The 16,009-nt window shown below is 48.0% G+C and overlaps 1 protein-coding gene across 1 annotated transcript in view; it reads left to right on the forward strand.

The window, feature by feature from the left end:
* Nucleotides 1-878: 878 nt before the first annotated feature.
* The window catches only part of LOC115088545, a 97,224-nt gene continuing 82,093 nt past the window's right edge, over nt 879-16,009 (forward strand). Inside the window, exons 1-2 of the mRNA XM_029596805.1 lie at nt 879-1,293; nt 4,747-4,835. Coding sequence (XP_029452665.1) covers nt 4,812-4,835 — 24 coding nt within the window. The 5' untranslated portion in view covers nt 879-1,293; nt 4,747-4,811. The remainder of the gene's footprint in view (nt 1,294-4,746; nt 4,836-16,009) is intronic.

Consider the following 16,009-nt stretch of genomic DNA (forward strand, 5'->3'; position numbering starts at 1 on the left):
TGCTATTACCCCTTACAGTACAAGGGGTAATAATAGTGCATCTAAAACGTGTGGCCAAACAGTGGCTAAAGCTGAGAGCACCGTTCTCTATCGGCCTGAAAGAAAGTAAGTCTGAGGAGAGGAGGATACAGACTCTCCCTTTACAAACATTTGATATGTTAGTGACACAGTGCTGAAGTTAGAGCAGCTGAGTTTCCCCAAGGATACAAGGGTTGCTGGGTTGGGGGAAAAACTCCCATCACTGGTACACTGTCCTTTCTACTGCTGGGATCCTCCGGACCATTTAATTTAAAAATGGCCCCTGGCTATTGGGTATCTAAATGCATGCAAGGTGCTCTCTCCACCTCATTTGCATTGCTGTGTTACCTTTGGGATATGGTGAAAAGTGACACATGTGTGGTGCACATGTAGGCAAGTGCTGGCTACAGCAGCGGGGACCAGGGGAAAATGGAAAGTGCAAGATGAGCTTTTGCAGCATTAGGACTGATCCCAGGAGGGTGTGTGAGGCCTTGGATAGATCGGCTAGAGCCAGACTCTCATTACAGCCTGTTGATTTGTCAATCTTAATGATTTTCCTAACAGCGGTAGAACTCACATCTATAGATGCAGAGCTAAAATAAACCAGGTCCGTGACTTGCTCCTCCTGTCCATGAATACTGCAATGCAATCCGGTATCTCTGCAGTTCCACCTTAAGCATAAGGCAGTCAGCATGATCTCGGCTGGGACGCACTGCGCATGCTTTGCTGCTTAGTGTTGCCAGTTGAGCGATTTTGTAGGTAAATCGGGTGACTTTTTGAATCAACTGGAGATTTTAAAACTGTTAATGAGACAGGGAGCTCATTTAACTGTTTTTTTTTTTTTGGACAATGTATCTAACAAATCAAGTGACATTCTAACTCTCTAAAATTTTCAATGAGCACATCTGGAAGTAGAAAAGAGCGTGAAACCTCCTCTGGCCAGAGTGTTGCAAGAGAGTGAGACCTCCACTGGCTAGAACGGGGTAGGAAAGTAGAAGAGAGTGAAACCTCCTTTGGCTAGAGTGTCCTGCTGGCTGGGCCTGCCCTTTCTCCCATGGCTACAGCACCTCACTCAGAGCAGGCTCAGCTGGTTCAGTCTCTCCCCTGTTCCCCACCCCCACTGCCGGAGAATCTGATATGACAGCGAGCTGTCTCTACTAGAAGGAGAACAAATCACAGCCAGCAAAAACAAAAAAAAAAAGCAGGAGCTACAGCAACTGTATTATCACCTTACTACAGACTGACAGCAGCAGAAAAACAGAAGACAAGGAGAGGGTATGTCTTATCTTCAGTCATTTTTTCTTTCTTTCTTTTTTTGGCTATGCTGTTAGTAGTCAGGGACAATCTCTGCCATGCTAGTAAGACCTCTGTGTGAGCTGGCCAGTCTGAACTCGAAGAAGGGCAGTGCAGTGGGCCATGGGCACAGTGAGTGTGTCCTGCAGAGGAAGTATAACAGTGGCAGGGGCTGGCTGGGTAAGGGCTAGCAGCAAGAGCAGAATTTTACATGGTGATGCTGTAGTGCTTATTGGTTAGCCAGTCCAGGGGAGGTTACTCGCTAAGAGGATAACTTGAAAACGTAGTTTTGCATGGCATAGTAACATAGTAATGATGACCCAAAAAGACCAAATAGTCCACTAGACTGCCCAGCAAGCTTCTTATGGTAGTAACTGCCTCTCCGGGCAGAACACCCTCTTATGTTAAAAGTAGTAATATCCATGGCCGGTGTAAGCACTAGGCAAACCAGGCCTGGACTTAGGGCGCCGACCATTAAGGGGCATGAGTTATGTGGGGCCGAAGCGGCAAAGAGGAGTGGAGATTACTGAATCTCTAAATGCATGCAAGGTGCTCTCTCCTCCTCATTTGCATTGCTGTGCTACCTTTGGGATATGGTGAAAAGTGACACGTGTGGTGCACATGTAGGCAGGTGCTGGCTGCAGCAGCGGGGACCAGGGGAAAATGGAAAGTGCAAGATGAGCTTTTGCAGCATTATTACTGAATCTCCACTTCTCTTGGTGCCACAGCTCGCAGTCCCACATGGCTTGTGCACCCCAATGGGGGGGGGGGGGGGGGGGGCGCACAAGGCAGAAGGTGCCTAGTCCCCTTGCACCGGTTCTGGTAATATCATTAATTGTCAAACCCATAACAAAATTACTGCCAGCAACATTCTTACAGGGTGAGCAGCCTTCTTGATAATTCATACAATGCTGCTGCATGAACCTGCTTTGCTTTTGGACTTGACTGTAGAAGCAATCCTGTGCTTTTTCCCTAATGTCTGCATATCAGAACCCTGGACCATAAAAATCAGGGCCCAGTGTTGGTTGTTGTCTGAATCCAAGTCCCCTTTTTTCTCTCTCGCCGTTGAAGCAGAAAGTGATGCTGCAGTTGCGTCAAAATCATGTAAGCTAATTAAGGGTAGTAATCCCCATAACCTTCTGTTAGGGGTAGCAATGCACCCTTTTCTTAATTTCTAACTCTAGCCTTTAGTGATCCACTTTATTTATTCTAGGCCTTTTTGAATTTGTATTTGTTTACTGTTTTCGTGTTCACCACCTCTTCTGGAAAGACATTTCAGGTTTCCACCACCCTCTCCATGAAGAAATATTTCTTGATGTTGGTTCTGAATCAAACCCCCTTGAAGTTTCATATCATGACCATTAGTTCTACTGTTTGCTTTCCAACGGAAAAGGTTCAAGGAACATGCATCATTAAAACCTTTCAAGTATCTGAAGGTCTGTATCATATCTCTTCTGTGCCTCTTCTCTTCCAGGGTATACATATTCAGATCCTTCAGCCTCTCCTCATAGGTCTTCTCATATAGACCCCACATCATTTTTGTTGCCCTTCTTTGGATCACTTCCGTCCTGTCTCTATCCTTTTTGAGATACGATCTCCAGAACTGAACACGGTACTCCAGATGAGGCCTCACCAAGGACTTGTACAAGGGTACTGTTGCCTCCTTTTTCTTACTGGTTATTCCTCTCTTTATGCAGCCCAGCATTCTTCTGGCTTTAGCTATCGCCTTGTCACATTGCTTCGCCGCCTTCAGATCACCAGACACTAACACCCCAAGGTCCTTCTCTTGGTCCGTGCACATCAGTCTTTCAACCCTCATCACATAGAGCTCTTTTGGATTACCACACCACAGATGCATGACTCTATACTTCTTGGCATTGAATCCCAGTTGCCAAGTCTTTGACCACTCTTCAAGCTTTCTTAAATCACTTTTCATTCTCTCTACTCCTTCAGGCATGTCCACTCTGTTGCAGATCTTAGTACCATCCACAAATAGACAAAGCTTACTTTCTATCCCTTCTGCAATGTTGCTCACAAAGATATTGAACAGAGCAGGTCCCAATACCGATCCCTGTGGCACTCCACTTAACACGGTTGTCTCTTCAGAGTAGGTTCTGTTTACCATTACATGTTGTCTCCTATCAGTCAGCCAGTTTGTAATCCATGCTCCACCTTGGTGCTCACGCCCAAGCTTTTTATTTTATTCACAGGTCTCCTATGCGGGACCATATCAAAAGCTTAATCCAAGTAGACTGCATCGAGTGCTTTTCTTTGATCCAATTCTTTAGTCACCCAATTTGTCTGGCAGGACCTTCCCTTGGGTCCAGGAACCCACCACATTGTAGATAGTTCACTATCCTTTCCTTCAGCAGAGTCTCCATTAATTTTCTCATCACTGAGGTGAGGCTAATCGGCCTGTAGTTTTCATACTCCTCTCTGTTACCACTCTTGTAAAGCGGGATCACCATTGCTCTTCTCCAGTCACAAGGCACTATTCCAGTTTCCAAGGATTTATTGAACAGGATACTGTTCCCTCAGTATCCTGGAATGTACCTCATCTGGCCCCATGGTCTTGCCCACTTTCAATTTTCCTAGCTCTTCCCATATATTCTCTTCTGTAAACGGTGTTTCATCTACCCCACCCTCATCTACAGTGTTCTCAACTAGGAACAGTCCTTCTCCAGGGTCCCTTCTTTCTCTGATATGTATATGCAAGAGAAAGAAGTATATACAGTATGTATATATGGATGCACGCAAAACTGCTCCACTATTTTATAACCTGCCCATATACAATGTATGCAGGATATAAAATAACATAGATGTATGCCAGAACATGCATGCATGTAAAAAACACATACATTTCTGCATTTATCTGGATAAATTCCGATTTATCTAGCTAAGTAGCTGCAATATCTGGATGTCTAAAAAGCACTATATATCTGGCTAAATCAGATAGCTAGATAAATTGGAATTTAGCCAGATAAGTGTGTGCAACTGGTATACCCATGTATTTTTACTTTGAACTTTAGTTATACTTAAGTTGATTTAACAGGAATAAATTTGGCGCATTCACTACCCCCCCCCCCCGAGACTAACAGCGGGCGCTGTTAGTCTCGGGGGGGTTGGACGCACGTTTTTGACGCGCTATTACCCCTTACTGAATAAGGGGTAAATCTAACGCGTCAAACGCGAGTCTAAATGCCGTTTAACAGTGCGCTCCACCGGAGTGCACTGTACTGTATCGGCCTCACTGTTTCTATTTCTCAATGTCTGTAGGGAACAAAAGAAAAGCAGAAATGTTCTGCCTTTCAAATACTGAAAATCCAAGAATGCCCGGTCTCAGATCTGCAGAAAGGGAGAGGAGGGACTTTATCTGAGATCCTCAGGAATCAGCTCAGTCTCCTCCTTTATTTATTTTTCTTACTGTCTGACCAGGAACAGAGAAATCTCCATCCTGAATCCATCCCTGTAGCTTCGGATTCAGAGGGAAAACGAGAGAAATGTCTGCCCTGGTTTCTCATCAGGTAAGATATTCTTGTCTGTCATCTTGTATACAGTGTACCACCACTTAAAGGAAAACTTTTCCCTGTGCAGCTCTTCTAATCTTCTTTCCTCAAAGCACAGTGCAAAGAGCTCTACATAACTGGGAAAGTTTAAGTTCTGGTCACTTTGAGATCAGCAGAGATTAGCAGGGGGCATGCAGAATTTTTCTCTGTCCCAGGAGACCCACACCCACACCCCAATGCAAAAACACACTCATGCACAATATTTCAAACATTCACACACTATCTCACATGCATAAACACATGCTCTTTCACTTTCTCAGACACACAAATGCTCTCTTTCATTCATCCATAAAAACGTTCTCAGTCCTTTCCCCAGGTTTGATCACAGCAGTCCACTTTCCTGCCTTGACACACAACCCACCAGCTTCTCTCCCTCCCACTGGTACAACTGCTTCTGCTGCTGCTACTACCTCCTTCTTCACCCAGCCCACACAGGACCCTGCCTCTGGCCCTCTCCTCTTCCTCCTTCCTCCTGCTGAATCAGCCAGCACCTGAGATTTCCAGTGTTTCTCTGGAGACCTGTCAGTCTGTACAAAATACTGGAGATTGAAGATAACAGGACTCTCTTCAGGCTGTAATCTGCCGGATAGCTGATCTCATTGACAGAGACCATATAATAAAGATTATTTACACACACATTATAATAAGGGGCCTTAGTAATTCTGGAACCAGGAGCAAAGTCAATGATGTAGACCCCCATGCCCTATTTATTCCTATCCTGTCCACTCTGAGTGAGATTAAAGTGAACAGGTTTCACAATGCACGTCCCTACAATAATGCACTATAGCTTGTGTTAGGAGGCTCCAACATACATCACTAGGGGAAGTTCTATAATGAGGCAGGGTGAGGCGGCCAACTCAGGTGACAAAATTTTGGGAGCAACAAATATCCAGCCAAAAAAACCCTTGCGGTGGCTGCCTCACCATGCTTGTTGATTTCTAATGCCAGTAGGGTTCCTACACCCTGCTGGCAGGAAAATTCATGGCGCTGCGAAATTACATGCTGGCAGGGGGTCCCACTCCCTGCCAGCACTAGAGAAGGCCTTGTGATGATGTTGCGAAATTACTGCTGGCGAGGTTCCCACTCTTCACCAGCAACAGGAAGTTTGTATGGATGAGTGAAAGATTGCTGGCAAGCAGACGAGGAGTCCCAGTGGTGCCGCTAGTGTTTTCTTTGAAACCGGCAGAAGAAGAAGGGGCCCCGCTGTGCAACCAACAGCCAATGAAGGGATCCAGTGAATGAGAGAGAGAGAGAGACTGCCGTCTACCCAACCCCTGCAGATAAGAGAGGAGTCTGCTGCTTTGGTCTGGGCTGTGCTGCCTAAGGGAGAAGACTGCTACCTCGGGCTGGGCCACATGGCTGAAGAGAGGACCAGTGCTGCTGCCTGTACTGTACACATTATGGGGACAGAGAGAGAATGTGAGAGCATATATGTGTGTAAGCAATAGCATGTATGAGAGCTAGTGTGTGTGTATAGCATGTATGAGAGCTTTTGAATGTGTGAGCAAAAGCGTGTGGGTGTGTGAAAAATAGCATGTATGAGAGCTAGTGTGTATAATAGCATGAACGAGAGCTTGTATATGTGCATGTGATTGTGTGTGTGAGAAATAGCATGTATGAGAGCTTTTGTGAGTATGTGAGTGATGCTGTTTAGGCCCAAGGAGGCTGCTGCTGCTGCCTAAACATTCCAGGGAGAGAGGGCATGTGTTGAGAGAGTATGTGAGGGAGTTTTTGTATAATAGAGAGATTGCATGTGTGTGTGGCAAGCCCAAGGAGGAGGCTGCTGCTGCCTGCATGTTCCAAGGGAAGAGCTTGTGTGTGCATGTGTATGTGTGAGAGAGAGCATATGAGAGCTTGTTTCCCTGTACGTACCCGGATCGGTCCAGACAGCTGGGTTTTGCCTCCCTTCCAGCAGATTGAGACATAGAAAACCTTTGAGAGAGCCCTCTCTTAACCTGGTGTGCCATCTGGTGTTCCTCAGTATTTCCCTGTCTCCAGCAGATGAAGATGGTGCAAAACCGGTGGTTCTGACCCAAGATTAAAAAAAAAAAAGATCAAGGATAAGAACAGACGTCCTAGGGACGCAGCGGCCTCCCGGCGAGTAGTTAGGTCCTGGTGAGACCATGCTCCCTGGTCGCAGGCAAGGAACGAGTAGGGGTTGGGAATCCCCTCCTTAGCCTCTTGGGGTGTAGGGGGTGATAACTGGTGGTCCAGTTCCCTCCTCCTTCACAGCCTCTGCCCTTTAAAAAAAAAAAAAAACAACCAAAAAAAAACTCTTAGCACAGGCAGTCAGAGCGGGCAGCAGGACTCACTAGCGAAGGGAGGCTGTGATCGTTGGCCAGTGGTGAGTCTTGCTGGGTGTCCTTTCTCCACTTTTTGGGGGCCAGTCTTACTTTCTTCCCGTGGCTTCGCTGACGGCATTCCCCACTCAAGCTGGTGCCCGCGCTGGGGGTAATGTTGTTCAGGCCGCGATTCGGCCGATTGCTGTGCTTGGTGTCTCCCTGGTGGGGAGCCTTCCGCCGAGTTCATCTGCGCTGGTCTCTTCACAGTAGCTGGGCTCTGGTAGAGCTGTGGCTGCTTCTGAGGTGCAGGTCGATCCATTCCCTTTTAGCATGGGAACGGTGGCCATCTTGAAGACTTTTCGCACGGCAGAGGCAAGGGCTATAGGGGGAGGGGATTTTTCTCCTGCACTTTCTCCCGCCAATTTTCATCGCCGGTGGGGGGGGAGGGAGTTTGGCCCCCTAGAGACCCTCCCAGGGTACCGGGGGGATCCCGATCTAGGGGGCCAAACTGTTTTTTCCCCTGAGTTCATCCTCTTAATGCACCAGGCCTTTTTAGCAAGTGGGGCTCAGAAGAGAGGAAGCCCCGTGGATCAGGTTCCTGAGGGCCCACCTGGGAAGGTGGCCAGGAAGGAGGATCTGCTGGCAGTGACGCGCATACGGATGATTCAGGCTCTCGTGGGGCGTGGAGTCCACGGGAGATAGAGATGGATGAGTCTAACCAGGAGCAGGATCGGGAGGATCCTTCTCCGACTTTCGAGGGCCCGAACTTTGGGCGAGAACTTGGTGTTCCCCTCTCGGTTGAGGGTGATGACCCTAAAGTGGTCCGCCTGGTCTGTCGGGAGGAGCTGATCCCGCATGTTCTGCAGGAGTTTGGGATCGTGGCAGCTCCCATGGTCCCCAGTCCGGATACGGTGGATCCAGTCTTAGCGGAGCTCCAGGGGCCCACTCAAACTTTTCCTCTTCACTCCATGTTGCAGCAAATGATGGCTTGGGAGTGGGATAATCCAGAGACTGGACTCAAAGTTGGCAGGGCCATGGACAAACTGTACCCTCTTCTGGAAGACATTTTGGATTTGTTACAAGTTCCGAAAGTGGACGTGTTCGTTTCGGCAGTCACAAAGCAGACTACCATCCCGGTGGCCGGAGCAGCAGCATTGAAAGATTTCCAGGATCGCAAGCTAGGTCACCTTAAGAGGATTTTTGAGGTTTCTGCCCTTGGGATTCAGGCTGCCGTCTGCAGCAGTTATATGCTCTGGACGGGCCTCCGCTGGGTGCAACAGTTGCTCAGTGCTGAGGAGTTGAAGCCCCAAGAGGCGAAGCAGGCGGAACTTCTGGAAGCGGCCGTCGCGTATGGCGCAAATGCTTTGTATGACCTTCTTCGCACCTCATTGCGGACTATGGTGTTGGCAGTCTCTGCCAGGAGGCTCTTGTGGCTCCATAATTGGGCTGCAGACATTTCTTCAAAAGCTCAGCTTGGTGCTCTTCCTTTTAAGGGCAGGTTGCTCTTCAGGGAGGACTTGGAGCAACTAATAAAGCAGCTGGGCGATGATAAAGTCCATAATCTGCCTGAAGATAGGCCGAAGGGGCAGAAGGCTTTCCCCATGGCTCACCCTCGCTTTCGAGGCCAAAGACGTTTTCGGCAGAGCAGAGTGCAGGTTCCAGTCTTGTTCGCAAGCTTACCGCGGGCATCACTTAGCCCATGATGGTTCAGGGCAGGGGCCCAGCGGAGCTAAAGCTGCCCAATGAGTTCTGGCCGGCCCACCACTTGGATCAGGTTATAAGGGGTCGGCTGACCCTTTTTTACAAAGAGTGGGTCAAAATCACATCCGACCAGTGGGTGCTCAGCGTGATAGAACATGCATTAGAATTTGCTTGCCCGCTACGCAGCCTGTTTCTGGTGTCCCCTTGTGGGTCCCCAGAAAAAGTGTCTGTCGTTCGTCTGACTCTGGAGCGCCTCCAAAGCCTAGGGGCCATCGTGCCAGTTCCCCCATTAGAGATCGGAATGGGACGTTACTCCATTTACTTCGTGATCCCGAAGAAGGAGGGAACGTTTTGGCCCATCCTACACTTAAAAAAAGGTGAACGTAGCCCTCAAGGTACTGCGTTTCTGGATGGAGACGCTCCACTCGGTCATTGCAGCCGTGCGGAAAGGCGAATTTCTGGTGTCCCTGGATCTGACAGAAGCCTATCTTCACATTGGGATTCTCAAGGATCATCAGAGATACCTCAGGTTTTATGTTTCTCGGACAACATTTTCAATTTTGCGCTCTGCCATTTTTGGCCTCGCCACAGCTCCACGAATCTTCACCAAAATGGTGGTGGTGGTGGCGGCAGCCCTACGGAAAGAGGGTGTCCTGGTGTATCCCTCAGAAAGATACTGAGGCTTCACAGAGGGTGCACTGGTTTATGAGGCAGCACCCTCTGAAGCTTCATTCTGACTCCATCTGCTGGGCGGGCGACATAACCCACCGTCTGGACTGATCCTGGTACGTACAGGGAATTATTTTATGTTACGGTTGTGGATCCCTGGGCCGAGGGGGAGTTGGTGCCACTTGTGGGGTTGAACCCCACAGGTCCCTACCGTCAGCAGGCGAGGCCGTAGAGGAGCAGAGACCCCACTGGAGCTTCACCACTAGCAGCCCATGTTCCCCTCAGGTTGAGCCCTTGGGTACTGGGGCCGGCTGGGCTTACGTGGGGTCTCTGGAAGTCCTGGTGGAGTGGTGATGCTGGCTGGAGCCAGATGCAGGGTCCGGACACAGGAGAGGGTTGGAGTTCAAGCAAGGGTAGATGCTGGCTGTGAATCTCGTAGTCTGTATACAGGTTATGGTTGTGGCAGGCAGCGAATCTCATAGTCATATCCAGGCGAAGGTCAGGGTCCAAAGCAATCCAATCAGGAAACGGGTCAGGAGCTCAGGAATTGTTGCTCTGCATCTGGGGAGGAACAGGAGCAAAAGCTAAGGCAAGGTCTGCAGGCCAGATCTTGCCTTAAATAGAAAAAGGCGCTGGTTAGCAGAAGGGAGGGGCCGTGGCTACTTTCTGTCGCGGTCCCTTTAAATCGCAGGAGGTGGTGCGCACGCGCGCACATGCCTAAGGAGATCGAGGAGAGGGAGGAGCCCGAGGTCGCACGTTGGGAGAGAGCAGTTCTGGAGGGGCCGGCCGTGACTGCCCGGCAGGGAGCCCGAGAGGGGCCGCGTCAGCAGCGGCTCCCTGCTGCTGCCAGAGTAGCAGGGCTGCCTGAGCTGTGCCGCGGCACGGGTAAGTGAGAGAGGCTGGTCGCAGTGGGCTGCGATCGGCAAACACAACATTTAATTATTTGATGTGTTTGCTATTTTAAATATTTTATTGGTGGTTGGGAAATTTTAATCATTGTTTATGAGTTTTTCATTGTATATTTTTGTTAGCTGATTTGAAAGATTTGTAATATAAGTACAGTTTTACTATCATGATGTTTTATATTTCTTGATTTTATAATTTGATGTTTTATATGGCATGGTGATGTTTCGGTTTTTCCATTGTTGCTCTGCTTACAGTGTGTGGCTTGTTGCGGTTTCCAATTCAATTTTTCTCTGCATGTTTATATTTATACTTTATGATCTCTTTATTCTGTGTTTGATGAAGGTTTGTCTATGTGTTCTGCATATGTGACTGAGATGGGGTATTCTTCTAGCATGTAGTTCCTGTTCGTAACCCGGATCATTCCAGACGAGTGAGTTTATGCATCCCTACCAGCAGATAGAGACAGAGAACAAAACTTTGAGGCACTGCTACATTTCAGAGAGTGCCACCTGCAGTCCCTCAGTATTTCTCTGTCTCCAGCAAATGGTAGAGGTGCAAACCTGCAGTCTGGAGTTGTTTAAAGAAAAAAGGATAAGATAAGAAGATTTGGCTCCCCAAGGTATTGTGTTCCTTCATGGGCCATCCCTTATGTGAAGCAGGGCAAGTGGGGGGTTGGTAATCCCTGACTGGACAGGGCCCTTCTTGACAGGTGGGGTAGATAGCCAAGGGTCCTGGTTTCCTCTCTCCTTCGGTGGGCCTGTCTCCTCAGCCTCCTATCTCCAGAAGCAAGGGAGTAGTTCTTTCCCCCTTTTAGTTGTGGCCTGTCTCTTTAATTTAGTTAAAAAAAAAAAAAGGAGAGACTTGAAGCAGGGAGATCGACAGCAGCGGAAGCTCTGTGCAGGGCTGAGGAGCAGGTAAGTATTTATTTTCCTGCCTTGAGGCAAGACAAAGGGAGAGGCCGAATTGCCTGCCTTCTCTGGGGTCAGCTGAGCGCTGAATTTCAGCGCACAGAGTCCGGGCAGACAGCAACCCTTTTGGAATCAGCGTAGATCCCCAAGTGACAGTAGGTCCCAAGGGGGCAGCGGAAATAAGGTTGGACAATGAAGGTGTGTTGGTCTGCTCCTCTCTGGAAGCTATCGGAGGGAGGCTGTTTCTCTTTTACGAGGAGCGGACCAGAATCACGTCAGACTGATGGGTCCTGGAAATGGTAAGAGATGGGTACGCCTTAGAATTTTCTCAGCCGCTCAGGAATGCCTTTGTAGCCTCCCGCTGCATCTCCCGGTGCAAGCAAGAGGTGGTGTGGGACACGCTACAGCGTTTACAACTTCTGAGTGCCATCGTTCCGGTGCTTCCTTAGGAGAGGGGGCAGGGCAGGTATTCATGGTGCCAAAGAAAGAGGAGACCTTTCAGCCCATTCTCAATCTGCAGAAGGTAAATGCGGCCCTCTGGGTGCCACGTTTTTGGATGGAGACGCTGTGTGCAGTGATGGTGGTGCGCAAAGGGGAGTTTCTAGCATCCTTGGACTTGTCAGAGGCCTAGCTTCATACCCCATTCGATCCGAACATCATAGATTCCTGAGGTTCATGGTTCTGGGAGAACATTTTCAGTTTTGGCTTGGCGACGGCACCGCGCACATTCACAAAGTTGATGGTAGTAGTGGCGGCGGCACTTGGGAAGGAGTGTGTCCCGGTCCGCCCATACTTGGATAATTGGCTGATACAAGCGAAGTCAGAGGTAGAGTGTGGTCGCTCAGTCCAGCATGTACTTCAGATTCTGGGGGCGTTGGGCTGGGTGATGAACCTCGCAAAGAGGCATCTGAAGCCGACCCAATCTTTGGAGTATCTGGGCGCACGCTTCGATACATGGCTGGGGAAGGTGTTCCTGACTTCGGAGAGTGTCCTCAAGCTGCAGAGTCAGGTTCTTTGGTTGCTGAGCCTGTCGGTGCCCAGGGTCTTGGATTACCTGCAGGTCCTGGGTCCATGGCTTCTACACTGGATTTAGTGCCATGGGCTTTTGTTCACATGCGTCCTCTGCAGGGGGCTCTGTTATCCCGTTGGAATCCACTGTTGGAGGAATTTCAGCTTCCTTTACCATTGCTAGAGGATGCCAGGTCCAGTCTTTCGTGATGGCTGTTGCGACACAATCTGGAGAAGGGAATGGATCTGGCAATACCTGACTGGGTACTGGTAAACATGGATGCCAGCCTCTCTGGATAGGGCAATTTGTCAAGGGAAGTCTGCCCAGGGCAATGGTTACTGGAAGAGGCAGCTTGGTCGATCAATCGACTTGAAACCGGGGCTGTGTGCAAGGCCTTGTTGGCGTTTCTTCCACTCGTTCGGGACAAGTTGGTGCGAGTGTTCTTGAACTATGTGACGACAATAGCATACATCAATTGTCCAAGTGGAACGAAGAGTCGTCTAGTGGCACTGGAGATGCAGGAACTGTTCATGTGGGCGGAGAAAAATCTGGTGAGACTTGCTGCTTCTCGTGCTGGAGTGGACAGCATGCAGGCGGATTTCCTCAGCAGACAGCGTTTGGATCTGGGGGAGTGGGAGTTGTCGGCAGAAGCCTTCGTCTTGCTGCAATCAAGGTGGGGGAAAACAATGATAGACCTCATGGTGACGCCAGCAAATGTGAAAACTGATCGCTTTTTCAGTCGCAGACAGGAGGTCAGATCGGAAGGCATGGACACTGTCGTGCAACCATGGCCAACACACCTCTTGCTGTACGTGTTTCCTCTGTGGCTGTTTGTAGGATGGGTGCTGCAGCGCATCGAGATTCATCCGGGCAGAGTGATTCTTGTGGCGAGGGAGTGGCTGCGTCGGCCGTGGTTTACAGACCTTCTGCGTCTGGCAGTAGACTGGCCTGTTTGCTTGGCTCATTTCTCAGGGTTACTTTTACAGGGACCCATGTTTTCAGACCGGAAGGATCACGTCTATCTAGCAGCTTGGCTTTTGAGAGGCAGCGGCTCCGTTTGAACGGGTATTCGGAGCCGATGATTGCAACTTTGCTTCAGGTGAGGAGACCTTCCAGTGGCTAATGTCAGGGCATGGAGAGTTTTCGAATCCTAGTGTTTGCTGAATAGAGTGCAGCCCTTAAAGGTGGACATTCCGCAGATCTTGGCCTTCTTGTAGAGTGGGTTGTCTAAGGGGTTAGAATATAATTCCCTTCGAGTCCAGGTAGCAGCTTTGGATTCCCTGCATGGATTCAGGGAAGACCGCTGGCATCTCATCCAGATGTAACTCGTTTCCTAAAAGGGGCAAAGCATCTGCGACCTCCGGTGTGGAAGATCTGTCCAGCGTGGAATCTGAATTTGGTTCTTCAGGTGCTGTGTGGCCCTTCCTTTGAGCCATTGCTGAGGCTGTCTTTGAAGGATTTAACCCTGAAGAACGTTTTCCTGGTGGCCATCTGTTTGGCTAGGCGAATTTCTGAGCTGTAAGTGGTGTTGTTTAGGGACCCTTTCCTGCGTTTTCGGACAATGGGGTTTCTTTACCCAGGGTTCCTTCTTTTTTTGCTGAAGGTAGTGTTCTCTTTTCACTTAATCAGGTGGTCAAGCTTCCAGCTTTTCAGAACTTGACAGCCGATTCTTCAATGGCTAGGGAACTTCACTTATTGGATGTGCGTAGTATCCTTTTGAAATATCTCATGGTGACGAAACCCTTTTGGAGATATGATCATCTGTTTGTCCTGTTCAGTGGAGCAAAGAATGGAAATAAGGCTTCCAAGGGCACTATTGCTTGCTGGTTAAAAGAGACGATAGCTTTGGCTTACATTTGTAGTTAGCTATTTATATCTCTATAGGAGACCCACCTAGTAACTCGAAGTGAGGTTTAGGTAGTAGTGTAGGGGTTAGGGGCCACTTTGACATGCAGAGTAAGACATACGAACAGAACAGTACACTCTTGTGAAGATTTGATGTCCTTTGGAGTGAGGAAACTCACACAACGATGAGATTTGTACAATGTTCTCTCAACCTAGCTTGATGAACTCTGTACCTGGCTATTACCATAAAACACGCCCTTCTTCCTATCGCATGCGATTGTTTGATGAATCTGGCCCCTAGATTATGAGCTCTCTGGGGACAGAGAAATAACCACAGTACCCGAATGTAATCCACTTTGAAGGGCTGAAAAGTGTAATTAAAAAAAATAAATCTGATAAATATTTTAGGGTCCGGTAATTTTTGCAGTGTTGCCTTTTCATAGGTAGGGTTGTTACTGAGTGCTGGCAGTTAGTGCTGTTTTGGTACAGGAGGTTTACTATATTATATTGTACTTCAGTTTTTTGAGAGGATTCATTATCAATTTGTTTTCAGCATCAAATTAAAGACAGCACAAATTTAAAAACGTCTGTAATAATGGAACCCAAAGGTTGTATACAAGTGGATATGTTCTGTGTTATGTCTGGGTCCCTCAGCCAGTTATTGGGAGCATTTTAAGCAGAGATCAGTGAAGAGCGTGGATGATTGATGCACTCCAATATTTCCATAACATTGGAAAAAAAAGTAATACGTCCATAATACATGTGTATATACAATTAATTAATGATATGCTGTTTCAAGTTGATTCATGAGTGCATCACTCATTGATAGTCCTCTTGATCCATTGTTAGAGAGGGGACCAGTTCATGGGCAGTGGTGGCAACTTTATGCAGATGACGGGAGGATCAGTCCTCATTTGTCCAGTTCAGGTCTGTGGGAAAAATGGTCAACCCTGGGGGGGGGTGGGGAGTGACGAAAGGACATGTGCGCATGTCCCATATCTTTGAAGTTCCTAGTAATCCCCCTGATTTGAGAAGTTATGATATGAAAGGCTTACTATATTGGAATTGTAGTTCAGTTTATTCCTGGCTTTCTGTGGGCCAAGTCCACACCCGGTGCACTTTACCATAGTTTTGAATCCATATGGGATCCAGTAAACTACCTTGCTTACTATGAAAAAGGCAGTTTCTTAAGCCTATTATACTACTATTATTAAAAGTGGGTTTTTTTGTCTTGCATGTGAATATAATACACATTGTTGTAAGTGATATTTTTACTTCAGAAGATTGTATTTTGGATGTCCCTTTTCCATATAAAATCTCCCTTTTTAGTTTGGGGAAGTGGTTAATAAATGTTAAAAAAAAAAAAAAAAAATAGCATAAATTTTAATTGTGTAGAGAGGGGAGGGAAGGAAAAACTAAAGGCTGTAAGGTTCGTCTAGGGTATCTAATATCCTTACAGCCTGACCCAGGCAGCGCTGGACGTGTAAGCTTGAACATAAGTTTACCTTATCGGGGGGAGGGGGGAATGGGGAGCATCAAGGGGATTGGTGGTGCACTACATTATCAGCACTGTGGAAGAGGACAGCCCAATCTTAACAATTTGTGAACACCAGGCTGGGGCCTGGCCTATTATCCTAGGGGACTTCTACCGTATTAAGAGATTTGGGGGTGCAGGAAGCACACCCCATCAGGGCCATGTATAATGTTTAGGGATGAAGGGAGGGGTTTGGGCTACTGGACTTTTTCTTTATTTTCTTTTTTTTTAAAGATTTTAACAGCACTACTTAGCCTGATATCTTTTAAAGATATCTA

Source organism: Rhinatrema bivittatum, chromosome 3, assembly GCF_901001135.1.
Source record: "Rhinatrema bivittatum chromosome 3, aRhiBiv1.1, whole genome shotgun sequence".
NCBI classification, from domain to species: domain Eukaryota; kingdom Metazoa; phylum Chordata; class Amphibia; order Gymnophiona; family Rhinatrematidae; genus Rhinatrema; species Rhinatrema bivittatum.